This window comes from Oryzias melastigma, linkage group LG18 (genome assembly GCF_002922805.2).
Source record: "Oryzias melastigma strain HK-1 linkage group LG18, ASM292280v2, whole genome shotgun sequence".
In the NCBI taxonomy this organism is placed as follows: domain Eukaryota; kingdom Metazoa; phylum Chordata; class Actinopteri; order Beloniformes; family Adrianichthyidae; genus Oryzias; species Oryzias melastigma.
Window position 1 is genome coordinate 1,005,309 of NC_050529.1, and position 16,676 is coordinate 1,021,984.

A 16,676-nucleotide genomic window follows, 5' to 3' on the forward strand; every position below is an offset into this window, starting at 1 on the left:
AGACTGAATCTGAGTGTAAATCTTCAGCTGATAGATAATCCAGTTCTGCTGTTTGTCCTCCGAGAGGCGCTGTTATTGATAATGATGGATCAATAATGACGCCTCATGATTCACCATGAATGTGACTGGATGACAGATGAAATCACGCCTCGTTTGGAGGTTTATCAGACTAAATCAGAAGATCAGGGAGTCAGTCATGATGGAAACAGATGTGTTGACTTCTTAAAATAAAACTCTTTTCCTTTTTTTCAATGTAAGTCTGAAAATTGTTTTTGTCCATCGGTTTGAACATCTGATTCTGAATTATACTTGTTTTATTTTATAGTTGATCCTAAAGCTGTTCTTTAAATTAGAAAACATCTAAATGAGTCTTTAAACAGCAGAGAATGAGAAGACTTAAAGACTTTTAGTTTTATTTGAGTCTAAAATCGATCCTGAAATTCGGATTCTTTCATTTAAACTTTCTGTGTGTTTTTTGTGATTTTATTAGGAGTAAAAAAACGTCAAATAAAAAAGGAATAACCTGTGGACACGCTGTCCTGAGTCCTCAGAGAGCTTCACACACTCCCACCTGATAAACGCACACACACATGAACGCACAACAGTTGTAGAGTTGTTGACGTGCACAGACACACAACAGCTGCAGTCATTCCTGCTGCTAAAAATAAGACGTAGAGCAGCAACTCTGACGCTCCCAAAACCCTCAGACTTTTACAGTAATGAAAAGAAACAGAAAAATCTGAAGCTTTTAGGAAAGTTGTTCAGAAACGTTTCATTAAAGACAAAATTAAAACAGATTTTCAGTGTATGATTGAATTTAACAATATTTAGTTTCATTTCCTTAGACATCGTCTGTTTAAGTCCATCCAACTCGGAGGCTAAAAGTAAAGATGGATTTGATCCAGACGTTTGTCTGGATGTCGTTCGTGACTTCCAGACCTCCTGAGGATCCAGAACAGAATGAAGGTGTAGAAGATCTACCTGGGGTGGAACAGGTTGTCCGTGTTGTTGTCCATGTTGTCGGTCAGTCGCACACGGGAAGGTCACGGAGCGCGCCGGCTCAGGTCCTCGGTCTGTCAGCTGTCTGCATCCATCTCCCTCCGCCGGGGGCTGCAGGTCGGAGGTCACAGAGCTCCTCCTTAAACCACAGAAGAAGAAGAAGAAGCTTCCTCCTGGATTCTTCAGTTTGACAACATTGTTCAAAAGAAATTTAATCTTTGGTTTGTGTAGATTATTTTCTGCCAATGACAGAAAACGACTTTGACAAAAACTTGAATGCAACATATTTAAAAAACTTAAATCAAAGTGGAGATGTTTGGGAACCACAAAAAGCTTCTTCATTGCCAAGCACGGCGGCGGAGGGTTGTTGATGTGGGTCACATGACCCGGATCTCATGAGATCAGAGGGGCGTGAACTCGTCTGAACACCAGAATATGGAGAGGAAAGTCGGTCCGTCTGAGGAGTTCTGCACCACAAATATGACAGAACAATGCAAAGAACATCCTGACTTCAGCCAGCGGGAGGCGCCAGAGAGCAACGAAGAAACCAAAGTCCACAAACGTTAATGAACTGAGGAGAAATGACAGTTTTGTGTCGAGAACTTCAGTTTCATAAATGTTTGTTGAATTCTAGTCGAGCTGAAAGTTAACCTCAAGGGTGTTTTTAATGCTAGGTTATGAATTGTAAAAAAATGTATAAATTCTTGAAATATAAACATAAGATGATTGTATCCTTAAAATCTGTACCACAAACTTCTCCATCCGATCATATTTACCTTTGACCTCTGGAAGAACTCGTGTTATTGTTTGTTAATTCTCACTGGATTTTTTTGTTCTAAGCTGTATAAAAATAAATAATTAAACAAACATTAAATCACTTTTAATTTCTCAATTAAGAAGTTTCTTGTAAAAGTTAAAAACATATTTTATTAAAAGCATCAATCATGAACTTTTACAAAAAGTGCAGTGTAAGGATTGTGCAGCAGTGATTCAGATCAGTGAGTGGGATTTTATGTACAGTCAGCGCCCTCTAGTGGTTCACAGCAGTAGGACACCCTTACCCAAATGTTCGGGCCCAGCGGTCATTGCAGGATTACACCTCGAATCTAATTTTCTGGTTAAAGAAAAATAAAAAGTTTTCAATTTAAAAAGTTACTGTAAAGTCAAAAGTAAAGTAATTTTAACTCAAACTTTAAATTAATCAGTACTGTAGGACAGTTTCACTCCGTGAGACTTTTGTAATTCTCATCATCATCCTTCACAGTTTACCAAACTTGTACTATAACACGGACAGATTTATGAGTGTCGTGTACAACAGAATATTAATTTTCTCAAAACAATCACAACCAGAACTCAGACTTGGTGAATTTTCTTTCATTTAGCAAACTCAAGGATTTTAAGAGCACCTTATGGTTCAAAATTAGATCTGATTTAATTTTAGTTATCTAGATTTATGAGTTTCTGGCTGAGATGCTCCACAAACGGTGAAATAAACAGTTTTTTAATGTTATTATCCTTGATGACACTATTCTGCTACATTTGCTGCTTTGAGATGATCCTACTTTTATTTTGAAAGGACATCCTGTGAACCTCTGTTAAAAGTTTAGGCTAAAATCTCTTCATGTTTTATTCATTCAAAAAATAATTACATTTCATTTATATTTATCATTAAATAGAAAAATCACATAAAGACAAAGTATTACCTCATTCTTCTAAAGGTGGAGTAAAACGTTGTGGTTCATTTTGGGTTTGAATCACTGAAAAATTTCCCCAAATGGCTCTTTAAGTGTTGACGGTTGCAGACTCCTGATTTAGTCGAACTTCCTATGAGTTTACTCTATCAAATCTATGACAAAGACGTGTTAAATCTGTAGCTGTTTTTAAAGTAGTTGTTGTCCTCTGGATTGCTTCTTAAATATTCTTTGTATTCCTCCGGTAATGGATACGTATGGTTTCTATTTTCCAAACTGCCAAGCCAATATAACACATCAGTTGTGTGTCTGGAGGACAATAAAGTTAAGTCAAACAAACACTTTACACATTTTATCTTGATTTTTATTTAAAACAACAAAACCTTAGTTTTTCTCATTTGTGTTAAGTATTTGTTTAAAGTTTTTTTTTGTAGACATACTGTTTTTTTTTGTTGCTTTTTACGTTTTTCTGGTTTTTAATTTTTTTTTTCAATATTTATCTTCTTTTATTTATTTACATTTTATTTTAAATTTTAACTAGTTTCCCAGTTTCATTCGTGTCTCCAGAATTTTACAAGTCTTCCATATCTATCCATCCATCAGCAACACTTTAAACAACCCATGAAAAGATGACTGAAACTGGAGACAAAGTTCCTCTCCACTGAAGAACAGGTTCAACTTGCTACAGAAACCAGGCTGCTGCTGGGGCTGCATAGAGACTGGACCGCCCTTCGTGGGGGTCCTAGAACTCACATTCAAAGACTGCAAGAGACAAGTTCAAAGTTCTCCAAATAACAAAAAAAAATCAACAATCACCCTTTAAAATGTGTAGAACTGATCTGACCTTTGAAAACTACAGTGTTCTCTATAAATCAGAGGTTGGACTATCATTATAGTCTCAGCCCAGAGGCCTCACAAAGAGGTGAGTAACATGATCCCTCCACAGTTGTTCCACACCCTCCAGACCCTGACACAGAAGTCCAGAAACAAAACAGTTCAAGTTCAGATCAGGGAAGCGGATCTTCCCTATTATGTCCCTCCAGGCATCATTGTCACTGTCCAAGTTGGTGTTGAAGTCTCACAGTTTAGGTACTTTCTAGTATCTTCTTAGAGACACGCTTAGACACCTCCCCCTGACCTGAGCAGTAAGAATCCTCCTGTTCCACAGGGTGACCCTCAAACCTTGATGATCAAACCCCAACCTGTCTACTGCCTCTCATCACGGGCAACCCTAAGTTGAAGAGAGGCCAACTGCACTTGAGGAGTTGTGCTTCAGAGCTTAAACTGAGCGTGGAGGTGAGCCCGACTATAGATCTTCAGCCTTGAGCTCAGGCTGTGTCCACCCAGTGTGGTGACACTCTATGTCCCAATCGTTTGACCCCATTGATGTGGATTTGACAGTTGAGACACTTTCTCTTGAACCATCACCCAACGTGGTCCTTCCTGCTGGCCATGGGTTTATGGACAAGGGTTCCCACGTGGTCCCTTCAGGAACCACAGGAAATCTCTCACCGTCCTCCTTCACACCATCCACCCTCCTCCTTCTCTACATCACGAACCTCCTCTTTAATCTTTCTCTTTTGGTGTCTCCGACCTCGGCATCCTCTTCCCAGCATCATCACTGTTCCTCCTCTCAACATCTCCATCTGCTTCCCTGCATTTATCTTGAAAACATCAAAGATAAACTTTAATTATGTTCACAGAATAAAGCTTTGCTGTCAATATTTATTAATATTGCATTATTTTTGTATTGATTGGGCTATTAAACACCATCATATTAGAAAATAAATTAGAAGGAATCTGTATCAACACAATTCTTTCTTTGCTTAATTGAACAAACGCAGATATTTTTGTCCAACACAAAATGAAAATAAACACAAAAGTAATAAGTTGACAAAATAAACAAAACAATGCCCTTGCCAAAAATAAGTATACTTCAAGAATACATTTTAAAGTATACCTAAGTATAGAAAAGTACATTTCCTCAAGTGTACCAATACAACCAAGAAGTGCAATATACTGGCAGTTTACTTACAAGTGTATTTCTAAGGACTAAATTGTCCCACTTTTAGATTATAAAAAGTATACTTAGACGTATATTTAAAGCAACTTTTCAGGTAAAAAACCTTTAAGTTTACTCAAAGTTTAGGACAGTTTACTAAAAGTAGCCTTTCTGGTATACTGTTAGCTTACTTCAAGTTTAAGCTTATGAAAGTACCCCTTTGAAGTATATAGCTTTTATGGTGTACCTTTAGTTTAAAAGTAATAAACTCCTACTTAAAAATGTATTTTAAAATATATTTTAATACACAGGAAATATCCCAAAAATATCTCTTTTAATCTCCACTTTTAATGCTGTTTAAGTAAATGCTTAGGGACAGTAAAAAATATAGGCTAAATATATTTAGACTTGTGGTATAATTCTAAGAATAATCAAAGTATATTTAACATGAACTTACTAACTTGTAAAGTTTATCTCTAATAAGTTTGCTTTTTATAAAAAGCAAACTAAAAATATACCATATTAGGTTTAGCTTTAAAATTGTATGCTTATAACAAACTTGAGTATACTTATTTTTGGTGAGCATGAAAAAGAGGGTGAGAAAATATTGTATGGTCCCATCCCTTTTTACAATACCTTATGCTATGCAAATTTACGATTTACAGTTCAAATTACCTTCTGTATAGCACCTATGAGGAAAAGACATTTGCTTATTTGTTTTTATTGATCATTTTAAGCCTTGTAAAGATTTAACAGTGACATCTTGTATGTTTTTAAATATGTAAACTTTGCTTTGTTTTAAACCCTCATTCAACCCATGAATTTACACCAAACATTGATATTATCAATTTGTTACTTTTTGATAGCTGTTTTCTTAAATCGTATCCCTCATCGCTGTCCTTGAATATTTGTTGTATATTTACTGGAATTCATTTATTTCTGGCTTTAAAGAATTTACTAATATATGAAGATCTCCCCAAAAGAACAAAATAATTCAAACTAAATAATCAATGAAATTCCTTAAGGAACCAAAAATAAAAACAATAGGCTACAATAGATTAAAAACTTTCCTTTTGTTTATTTTAGTTATGTAAAGACATTTTTGTTGTCTTCCTCACTTTATTTAAATTTTTTGTTGATTTGCATTTGCTCACTATTTTTATTTGTAACCATTCAAAGACTTTGTTAATGTTTACTATGTGACGTCATGTCATGTCTTGTTTTGTTCAATGTTTTGTTCAATGTTATGTAATGCTGGAATTCTTCAATAAAATTAAAAGTAGTTGTTTGCCAGATTTAAATAATTTGTTGTAAAGTTTAGCTTTGGTAGAGTTTCGTTTTAAACTTTGACTTTAGTTAAATATTTGGCGTTCATATATATATATATATATATATATATATATATATATAGCTAAAACAAACAAACAAAAAATGTATTTGGGAGGAAACCGCAGCCATTTTGGCTCAGTTCCCGCCTGAAAGTGTGGATCCACGTCATCCATCGGGTGCTTCCCGATCCCGGAACACATCCGGAAGTCGCACCTCCATATTTGGGTTGTAAGGACAGACGCGGAGAGGGGGGCGTGGCCGCAGAAGTTGGTTCACAGAGGAGACCTCCGTCTGCGGAGAAGAGGATTCAGCGGGAGGAAAAGGGAGAAAAACGTTACGGAGGATTGAAAAAGTGGAAAAAGCCCGCGTGAAAACGGTACTTCTTCCTCGTTGGTTCGGTTTCCGCGCTGCTTTCTGCCGTTCCGATCGGTTTTTGAGGGTAAAATGTAGAAATCCGATGACCTCCGTCACACAGGTGAGTTCCTGCTGCCAACCTCGGAGCCAAAATGAAAGACGTGAAGGAAACGAAAAGAGAGACTCGGAGAAGACGCAAACGGTCGATGTGGTGAAAGTAGCTTCTCAGCTGCCTTCTGTAGATTATATTGATTAGATCAGATGATCCGTTTATCCTCTAGGAGTAATGTTTACCTTTAAGGGGATTCTGGTTTCTTGTTTATTAAAACCTCTTAGTTAAAGTATTTTGTTTGGGTTTCCTTTGAAACCCATAAAGTTAGATAAAAGTTGATGGTTAACCTGAGATCCTGATGTTTATCAGTGAAACTCGTCAGGATCTTGTATTACCTTTGAGAGATCAGGACAAACTGGAGTTTTCACAGGTGAGAAGCCTGCTGTGCTTCAGGTAACTGTCATAGACCGAGCGGCTGGAAACGGTCGGAGCAGAAGCCCTGGATGGAGCCGTTGTGTCCATGAATCAGTGGTAATTTGGGAAATTGAATTCTCATGCTCCTTAATCCGATTGGGCCTCATTTCTGCTGCTCCTCCGTAAACAGGAAGCCTGCCCCTGCGGTGTCGGGTGAGCAGGAAAGTCAGACGGCAGTAAAAGCTCCATGAACCAATTAAACATCTTCGTAAACCGTTTTAAGCCACCAGACGGTCGCAATCCTCAACCAGGAGCCGCAGGCGTACACTGAGCAAACAGTAGAGTCGTGTTTGAGAAACGCCGCCTCTGCCGCTCTGTGGACGACTGAAAGTTGTCTCAGCGGCGAGGAAGTCTAAACACTTCTGCTGAAGCCGACTTTCATCCCTGAACTTGGGTTCAGTTATGTGAAAACAAAACTCTTGTTTCCATAATCCTGTGGGCGGGGTGGTAGTAATGACCACCGCCGTGGTGTGCGTATGTGTGGTTTTCTTTCTCGCACACGTGTGCATCTGAGTGAAAGCACGGCAGAGGAGGGATCTAACAGTGGACAAGGGCGCGAGCGTCTGCAGGAGTCTAGAAAACGGCAAGAAAACCTTACGGTCTATGGAAGTGATGACAGACCAGAGCCGCTTTTGCACTGAAGGATGCTATGAAGACCAGATTGAGACATTAGTGTCGTCATGATAAAAAACTAGAGGAGAGGAAAGCCTATGTCTCTTTAAAACACCAAGGCTGAAGATGAAAGTCCACTGGTCAATGTCAGAGACATCAAGAGACCTGTTACGAGTCAATGTCAGAGACCAGTGACCGGTGAACGCCAGAGACCTGTGACCAGTCAACGTCAGAGACCAGTGACCAGTCAGCGCCAGAGACCTGTGACCAGTCAACTGCAGAGACCAGTGACGGGTCAACATAAGAGACCTGTGACCAGTCAACGTCAGAGACCAGTGACCAGTCAGCGCCAGAGACCAGTGACGGGTCAACATCAGAGACCTGTGACCAGTCAACATCAAAGACCTGTGACCAGTCAACATCAGAGACCTGTGACCAGTCAACTGCAGAGACCTGTGACCAGTCAACATCAGAGACCTGTGACCAGTCAACGTCCGAGACCAGTGACCAGTCAACGTCAAGAGACCTGTGACCAGTCAACGTCAAGAGACCAGTGACCAGTCAACGTCAAGAGACCTGTGACCGGTTAACGTCAGAGACCAGTGACCAGTCAACGTCAAGAGACCAGTGGCCGGTCAACATCAGAGACCTGTGACCAGTCAACGTCAGAGACCACTGACCGGTGAACGCCAGAGACCAGTGACCAGTCAACGTCAGAGACCAGTGACCAGTCAACGTCAAGAGACCTGTGACCGGTTAACGTCAGAGACCAGTGACCAGTCAACGTCAAGAGACCTGTGACCGGTTAACGTTGGAGACTGGCGACCGGTCAACATCAGCGTTTTCTCTCTACGTCCTTGAACTTGTAAGAAGATCTCCGGTGTTTAACCCTTTAACACTGGAGCTTTAGCTTCAGGGTTGATGCTCTTTAAATTATCGTAACTCTTTAAATGTTTAACGTAACCCTTCAACTGATTCACAAAGCTGAGAAATGCAGTTTTGTACTGATTTGCAACATTAGTGGACTGTTTATGCAATCAACTGATTCTGACACGCAAAGCACCTTTGCATAATTCTGCAACACTTAGCTAAGGTAAGGTGTAGGATTTTAGTGCTATGGCTCTTTTCTATACATCAGAATCCGTTGGAATTAGGTAAATTGTGCGAAGGGTAGAAGAGTTAAGGTGGTTCTAAAGCTTGGTTGTCGTTGGCAACGTCTAAAGCGTTGAAGGGTTAAATATAGACGGTCGTTTTATCCACAAAAGGAAGCAGGAGTGTCCAATTCCAGGCCTCGAGGGCCGGTATCCCACCTGGTTTTCCAACGGCCTACCATTGAAGCTCCTTATTGGACAAACACACCTGATCCAGGTAATCGGCAGCAGACGGGACAGGGTTTCTGGAAAACCAGCTGGAGGCCGGCCCTCGACATCCCTGGACTGAAGGATTATGGGTTTGTTTCTTCAGTGCTTTGCTCATTAAACCGCCTGTTTGCACAGGTGTTTTCGAAACATTCTTTCACCTGCAGCCATTAAAGCTCGTAAATACTTGAGACGGATCCGGACATGACAAACTCTTCATTGTGACGGGACTATCAACGGCGGTGAAAGCTGCAGGTTTTCTGTGGGGGCGTGGCCGTACTGATCCTTCATTCTGTCGCTCCTCACAGTGAAACTGAATGTGAAGCCAATGTGTCAAGTTGCAGTGATAACGTGGGCGTGGCTTGTGTAAACACTGGTCGATACAGGGACGATAACGTACTCGATAACGGGAATTCCAGAGATGTCTGGACTTTACAGAAGCATGAATGAAACTCCAGCTGGTGTTGTAGAAGCAGGAGACCCACAGGAGGTCTGCTTCACCTCCTGATAGGAGGGTCTGATGGGGGTTTAGTCCTGAGGAGTTCCTCAGGGTCCAGGAACGAGTGCTGAACACCGCGGCTCCACTCCAGCAACGTTTTGACTCAGTGACCAAACTTCAGGACAGTAGAGGACAGCGGTTCCTGTGTTTGTGCACAGAGGAGTGTGACCTTCTACAACACAGATCTTCCTTCTTGTTCTGGTTCCATGAAAGTAGGAGGAGCTTCAATTTTCATTGTTTGACTTTAGTTTCCATTTGTCTCCAGGAACCGTTCCCATCAGACCCACATTTAGGTTTCTTCGTTCATCTCATAACCGTCCAGTTTAGTCAGATGTTTGAAGTTTCTCGGGATCAGAATTCCTGTGTGTGTCTGTGTGTGTTTGCTGATACTTCCAATGACAGGCATACCAGCAGGCCTCAGCAAACACACACGTGTGAGTATTTGACTGTAGTCATTGTTGTCGGACTCGTTTGTCTCCTGGATCTCATGTCTCTGCGACCGTGTCAGCTGGGAGGCGGAGCTCCTTCAGGTTACCTGAAGTCAAACCGTTTACCACCGACCTCCTGCTGTGATTGTGCGTTTGTGTGCGAGTCCTAACTGTCAGCTGTGAACAGAAATCCGGTTTCTGAGGTCTGAAGGTCAACTTGTTTCTTCTTTTCAGGTTTCTCTGAACTTTTGTCTTGAATTCCTGCAGGTTTTTCTGCAAATGTTTGTTCTCTAAATACTTGGTCTGATTTTCTTCAAGACTTTACAAAGCACTGAACGAGATTTCTATTGTTGTCTTTTAAGTGTTTTCTGTTCATTTTTAAACTGAATACTTGTGAAATTCTGATTATTCTGATTATTGGGAATAAGTCAAAAATACAGAGTTCATCTCAGGCTGACGGCCTGAGGAATCCGGCGTCTTTATCAGCAAAATCATTGAAAAACGTTGATTTTTAATCATCTTCAGGTGTAAAGTCCTCAGATTGGATCATTTTATGGATCAGTTTTAGTCAGATAAGATAGGAGATCACGTTTGACGATCAGCTGACGGGTAACCGGATGCTCATAGAAGAAAGCTCCTCCCTCTGTTGTGTCACAAGACTGACCTGTTCAAAGCCCCCCTTTTAACCTGAATTTTAACGTTTAAATGTTTCTTTGGCAGACGCCGTCCTGTGACCTCACCGATCTTCAGTCGGGTGCACTCCTCCGCGTGGAGGCGCTGGTCTTCCTCCTCCTCCCATCAGTCGGACCGAGGAGGCGGGATAAAAGAACTGCTGATTGGTCCGCTGACTCTTCACTCCGACTGCGATTGGCCGGCGGAGCTTCCATGGCAGCGTCGGAACGGATCCAGAATGATGGCGACATTGTCGTGGAACCCAACACGACTTCATCCGGCTCTCAAGCCACGGCCCCCCCTCAGAGGGTCGCCAATGGCGTGCCGAGCCGCCACAGCCCGTCCCCCACAGACGACCACAACGCCAAAAGCAAGGGCGGCGGGCGCCTGAGCGGCCTGCTGAAACAAAGCCCCCTGGGGCAGACGCTGAGCCGGCTGCAGCGCCGCTGCGACTACACCAAAATCTCCATGCCCGAGGAGCGCGCCAACCGCCTCCCGAACGAGTGGTGGAAAACGGGCGTGGCCTTCCTCTACGCTGTCTTCAACCTCATCTTCACCACCGTGGTCATCACCATCGTCCACGAGAGAGTCCCGGACAAGTCCGTGAGCCCGCCACTGCCCGACAAGTTCTTCGACTACGTGGACCGCGTTCCCTGGGCGTTCACCGTCACGGAGACCAACGGCCTGATCCTGGTGGGGTTCTGGCTGATCCAGTGGTTGCTCCTCAAACACAAGTACGCACTTCTGGACCCCAAACGGTTAACCTGTCTCTCTGCGGTTAACCCCTTAACACCGGAGCTTTAGTAGGAAAGTCTTTATGTAGCTAACAATTTTCTTTGGTCTACGATATCAAACGGTAGTGTTAACGATATTTTATCAAGGATAGTAGGTAATACTGTTTGATATCACTAGTGTTACCATATTGTGTATCGTAACACTATTGTACAATATTGTAACACTATTGTTCGATATCGTAAAAACTATTGTGTGATATTGTAAATAGAATATTGTAAACACTATTGGACTAAACTGTTTACGATATTGTGTTTACGATATCATATGCTAATGTTGAAGATATCGTATTTACGATATTGCACAATAGTGTTAACGCTATTGTATTTATGATATCGCACACTAGTGTTTACACTGTTGTATTGACAATATTGTAGGATAGTGTTTACGATATTGTGTTTACGATATCATATGCTAATGTTGAAGATATCGTATTTACGATATTGCACAATAGTGTTTACAATATTGTATTTATTATATTGTACGCTAGTGTTTACGATATCGTATTTATATCGCACAATAGTGTTTACGCTTTTGCACAATAGTGTTAACGCTATTGTATTTATGATATTGCACACTAGTGTTTACACTGTTGTATTGACAATATTGTAGGATAGTGTTTACGATATTGTACAATAGTGTCTATGATTTTGTACAAAGGTGTTAGTTATCATACGACAGCGTTTATTATATCGTTTTCAAGATATCACACAATTGTATTTACGATATTGTAAATAATTGTAAATGTAAAATGTTTACAATATATTTTCTGATTTTGTTTACTAACATAAAGTGCTGCATCAGCACTTCAGAAGTTATTGAAATTACTTTTATTGCGTAAATAGTTTTAACGTTCCGATGGTTTAAGGGTTAAGAGGAACTTTGGTTCCAGTTCTGGTTCTGACGACTAAAACTGTGGATCTGGAGTCTTAAGGCTTAACTAAACCAGAACCTTTATTTACAGTTTATGTTTGTTTACATCTTCAGATTTTATTTTTAATTCAGAACCAAAACACCAAACCCGTCATGTTTGGTTTTTAACATTTTTATTTATTTTTTAAACCACAACACATTCTAATCATGAATTTCGTTGGTTTCTATGTGGAGTAAAGAACTCTAAAGAACCGCTATGGTTCTGTTCAAAGGTTTTGGAATTATTGACCAATAAACGTCTCTAAAGACCAAAGGGTTTGTTCCTTTTCCGTTTGTTGACATGTTGTTGTTGTTTACGCAGAGCCATCATAGGCCGGCGCTGCTTCTTCCTCATCGGGACGCTCTACATGTACCGCTGCGTCACCATGTACATCACCACGCTGCCGGTACCGGGGAAGCACATGGTCTGCGCTCCAAAGGTACGGTTCTGCCCCGGCTGCTCCCCATGACCTGGGGCCCGTTTCAAGAAGCAGGTTCAATAAATTTAGAGTTCAAACCTGAACTTAGAGTCACTGGACTCAAAATTCTCAAACTCAGGGTTTTTGGTTCCAGAACAGCTGAAAATGTTTGATTCAATCAACTTGAAGTTGTCAGAACCAGAACCAGGTGTGAGCGTCGCGACCATTAAAAGCCCTGATCAATGGAGCAAAGACAGCATGATTCACCATGGCAACGGGAACAAACGCCTGAGTTTAGTACTTCCGGCGGTGGAAATTGATAAGTTCCTTCAAGCATATGTGACTATAGGAGAACATTTTCATCAAGAAAAGCAACACAGCTGCAGCGGTAGAACAGAGAGAAAATATCTGCAGTTATTTGAATCATTTCTAATAATGAATAAATAATGTCAGGAAGGTTATTTTGTCTCTTGTTGAGTAAGGAGTGGTTTTTGATCTGTTACCAATCTAATAAGTAATCTCCGTGATCGTACCCCCCCACCTACACACACAGATATCACTGCACGCTAAAAAGAAACTGTAGCTGCCTGGCATATGTTAAAAAAGTATTTATTTAATTTTAATTCTCAAGACTTAAAAAATATTCGCCGAATTTTTTTAAACGTAAAAATAACTTTCCGTAGCTGGGAGTCGAACTCGCTACCTATGCAGTGGGAGGCAGCGTTGCTGTCAATTGAGCTAATGTCTGACGGAAGTACCAGACGGTGGATAAGTCCAGATCCTTCTCCGGTGTTTGACATTCCTTAATTCCTATTGTTAAGGGTTTAAAATAAGGAAAAGAAAACTGTATTTTTTAATAGCGAGTCCCTGGAAAAACTCACTATTTATAATATCGCTGAAATAAAAATGAATTGGGAAACTGCAGTCAGTCGACTCGTGTCCTCCAAATCCTCTACCGACGTAAATAACATTTCCTCTGGATTAATCAGCCTCCTCTCTACATGATCCTCTATGAATGAACATGTCATTTTGGTTTCTGAGTGGTGAAAACGTGACGTCTCTAACGTGAATGTTCTCTAAATGTTCATGAGGAACTCATATTTGAACATCTTTCACTTTAAAAAGGGGCGGAGACCGCAGAGAACTCTAAGTTTCCTGAAGAAAACCTGCTACCGACCAGGTTTCGTTCACAGACTCAGTTACCATAGTGACTGATTCTGAGTTCATCCTAACCCGCTTCTTGGAACGGGCTTGGTTTGACCCACTTTCCCGGGTTTGAGTTATCCCTCTTTCTGGAACCGAAAACTCAGAGTTTTACTGAATTTGGAGTTCACGAACTCAGAGTTCCAACAAAACCTGCTTCTTGGAACGGGCCCCTGCTGTTCTGTCAGTAAACAAACGTTTGTTTGTTTGTTTACAGCTTTACAACGACTCTGTTGGGAAGATCTGGAGGATTCTGCGGCTGCTGTCAGGAGGAGGTGACTGACCGGCTCTTTTGATTGGCTAAACGCTGCATTTAGAATACAAAATAAGACATTTGAAACACGAATAAGAAGCTTTTATTGTGGAACTACTGACAGTTTCCTGTCCTTTTATTTTGTTCAGGTTTGTCCATCACAAGTTCACACCTGATGTGTGGAGACTTCCTGTACAGCGGTCACACGGTCATGCTGTCTCTGGCATACCTGTTCATCAAGGAGTGTGAGTCAACACGCAAACACGTGTACACAAACACAACACCTAAAAAACACACATAAACACAACACAAGTACAAACACACAACACGTATACAAAAACACAACACCTACAAACACACAAAAAGACAACATTTACATACGCACTAAAAGACCACATGTGTACAAACACTAAAACACAACAGTTGTACAAACACACAAAACATGTACAAATACACACAAAAATCCAACACGTAACAAACACAGTTAAGCAGCCAATGTGTAAACCCAACACATGTACAAACATGTGAAAACACATTCGTTTACAAACACACAACATGTCTATCAACACATGAACGAACCCAACAAGTACACAAAAATGTTAAACGCATGTCCAAGTGTACACATTTGTTCATGTATAGAAACATAAAGTCCACGTACACAAACATGTACACACATGACACAAAGTGCCTCCAAACACTGGCGTTGTCTGAGTGGACTGGTTCTCCTCAGACTCGCCCCGCTGGATGTGGTGGTACCACTGGTTCTGCTGGCTGCTCTGCGCCTCCGGGATCGTCTGCATCCTGGTTGCTCATGAGCACTACAGCATCGACGTGCTGATCGCATACTTCGCCACCACCAGGATCTTCTGGTGGTACCACACCATGGCTAACACACACGTAAGCTAACGGAAGTTTCCGTCAAACCGAGTTTGTTTGAAAACCCTCCAGTTCTCTGAAGTATCAAAGTCTCCGTCTTCCTTCAGGAGCTCCGCGGCGCTCCCAACAACTACCTGTCCAGAACGTGGTGGAACCCGGTGTTTAACTTCCTGGAAGGGAACGTCCAGACGACGGTTCCGCTGGTGTTTCTGTCGCCGCTGGCGCTGCTGTCGTCCTGCAGACAGAGGTACCGGATGGTGGAGGGGTCCCGGGACGAGTGAGGACGGCGCTCTGTGCGGCCGAGGACTCTTTATTTATTAGAAGCAGCTTCTGCTGAGGAAGAGCGACGAAGAGGAGACGCTGCACGGATGTTTACATGGGTCCACAACCGGACCACGCTAGGACTCCTTCAGGCTTCTGTGTTTAAGTCCAGGATGAGGAGATGAGCGCGGACTCTGCCGACGCCTCTTGGTGCTCGCTAACAAACATGCTAGCAGGACCGAACAATTAAAGCCCCTCGTCAACAAGTCCTAAATCGGTCTTCTTATCTTTGTGGGTTATGCTAGCCGTCTTGTCTATGCTAGCGGCTCAGATTCTCGTGGCTAGCTAACGTCGGGTTAAGCTAGCAGGTTTTCTGTAAATAGTTTGTTGTTGTTGTTTGAATGTTGACACACCAAAGTGCCAAACCAGAAACTGGAGCAGACTTGAAGTTCCTGAAACAGTTCTGAAAATAAAAGACCAAAGTGTCATTATGGGATGTTCCAGACGAGTCTTTATTTCTGCTTCAGCGTTTAAAGATGGCGACTATTTCTTTTACAGGTGTCAGTGAACCTGATATTAGCTGAGTTCTAAAACACGACTGAGTCGTATATACTCCAGATGTTAACAGAAGTTCAGGAAAACTGACTTCAGGATCAAATTTAAAGCCCCAAATACTTGAATATTTTTCAAAAAATATTTTTGTAAAGACATGATGGTTTATTCAACACAAACACTGAAGGTTTGACACGTTTACACAAGCTGTCTGTGGGTAAAGAAACACCTGTACGAGACACACAGGTGAACCACGGAAATATCAACGTCATAGACCGCCCAGTGAGCCCGTAGAGATAAAATATTAATCTTTATCTATGGTGTGCTGCGGGTGACAAGCCCGTTAAATGGATGCAGTCATGATGTTTGGGTAGCTCCCTTTCAATTTACTGAAGTTCCAGCAAAGTGATCATGGAGGAGAAATGAATAACTCCTGTTTGAGTTTTCTGACACCAAGTCTTATATATCGGAATAGAGCTGTGAGAAAATCCTGGAGCAAGATTCACCAGATTGGCTCCGCTTTGACATCTCACAAGACTCTTCTAACTGTAGGAACATGTACTAATGTTATTTAGTGACAGTCCAGTGTGAACACTGTTAGCTGAAAGCACGTTCAAGAACTAGCATTTAGTGTCTTCTTGAAATGAGGAACTTAGAGTAGTTCGTGTGGACATCAGGTGCTTTACCAGCACTTATGGATCACGTTCACACCCTTTGGGTAGAGCCAGTACAATGGTATCTCCTGTACCTCATAAATGTGAGTCTTCCTTTAACCTTACCAATACTTACCCCACATGACAATGGTACGTTCCATTTTCATGCAGTACCCGTATGATCCTAAAGGGAACTGTGATGCTACGTTCACATCGAGCATTTGACACGCTTTCAGGAATGAACCTGCGTTCTTGAACTGGTGTTTAGCACGCATGTTCACATCG

General features: G+C 41.5%; 2 protein-coding genes across 4 annotated transcripts in view; one reads left to right on the top strand and one right to left on the bottom strand.

Moving 5' to 3' along the window:
• aimp1b (aminoacyl tRNA synthetase complex interacting multifunctional protein 1b) overlaps positions 1–6,460 on the bottom strand; it is a 9,575-nt gene extending 3,115 nt beyond the window's left edge. Inside the window, exons 1-4 of one of the 2 annotated variants that reach the window (XM_024287759.2) lie at positions 6,402–6,460; positions 6,235–6,312; positions 4,250–4,354; positions 982–1,138 (exon numbers count right to left, since the gene is read on the bottom strand). In XM_024287759.2, coding sequence (XP_024143527.1) covers positions 982–1,016 — 35 coding nt within the window. In that variant the 5' untranslated portion in view covers positions 1,017–1,138; positions 4,250–4,354; positions 6,235–6,312; positions 6,402–6,460. Of the gene's footprint in view, positions 1–981; positions 1,139–4,249; positions 4,355–6,234; positions 6,358–6,401 lie in introns of those variants that run through there. The other variant, XM_024287758.1, reaches the window with a different exon arrangement.
• On the top strand, positions 6,263–15,682 carry sgms2b (sphingomyelin synthase 2b). Of its 2 annotated transcripts, none has more exons than XM_024287751.1 (7): positions 6,263–6,397; positions 10,519–11,204; positions 12,497–12,614; positions 14,014–14,071; positions 14,199–14,294; positions 14,780–14,946; positions 15,033–15,682. In XM_024287751.1, the coding sequence occupies exons 2-7, from the start codon at positions 10,684–10,686 to the stop codon at positions 15,204–15,206; spliced, it is 1,134 nt and encodes a 377-aa protein (XP_024143519.1). In that variant the 5' UTR covers positions 6,263–6,397; positions 10,519–10,683; the 3' UTR covers positions 15,207–15,682. The 2 variants fall into 2 exon arrangements, with proteins under 2 accessions (XP_024143519.1, XP_024143518.1); XM_024287750.2 differs by having other exon boundaries at positions 6,366–6,496.
• Positions 15,683–16,676: the final 994 nt, after the last annotated feature.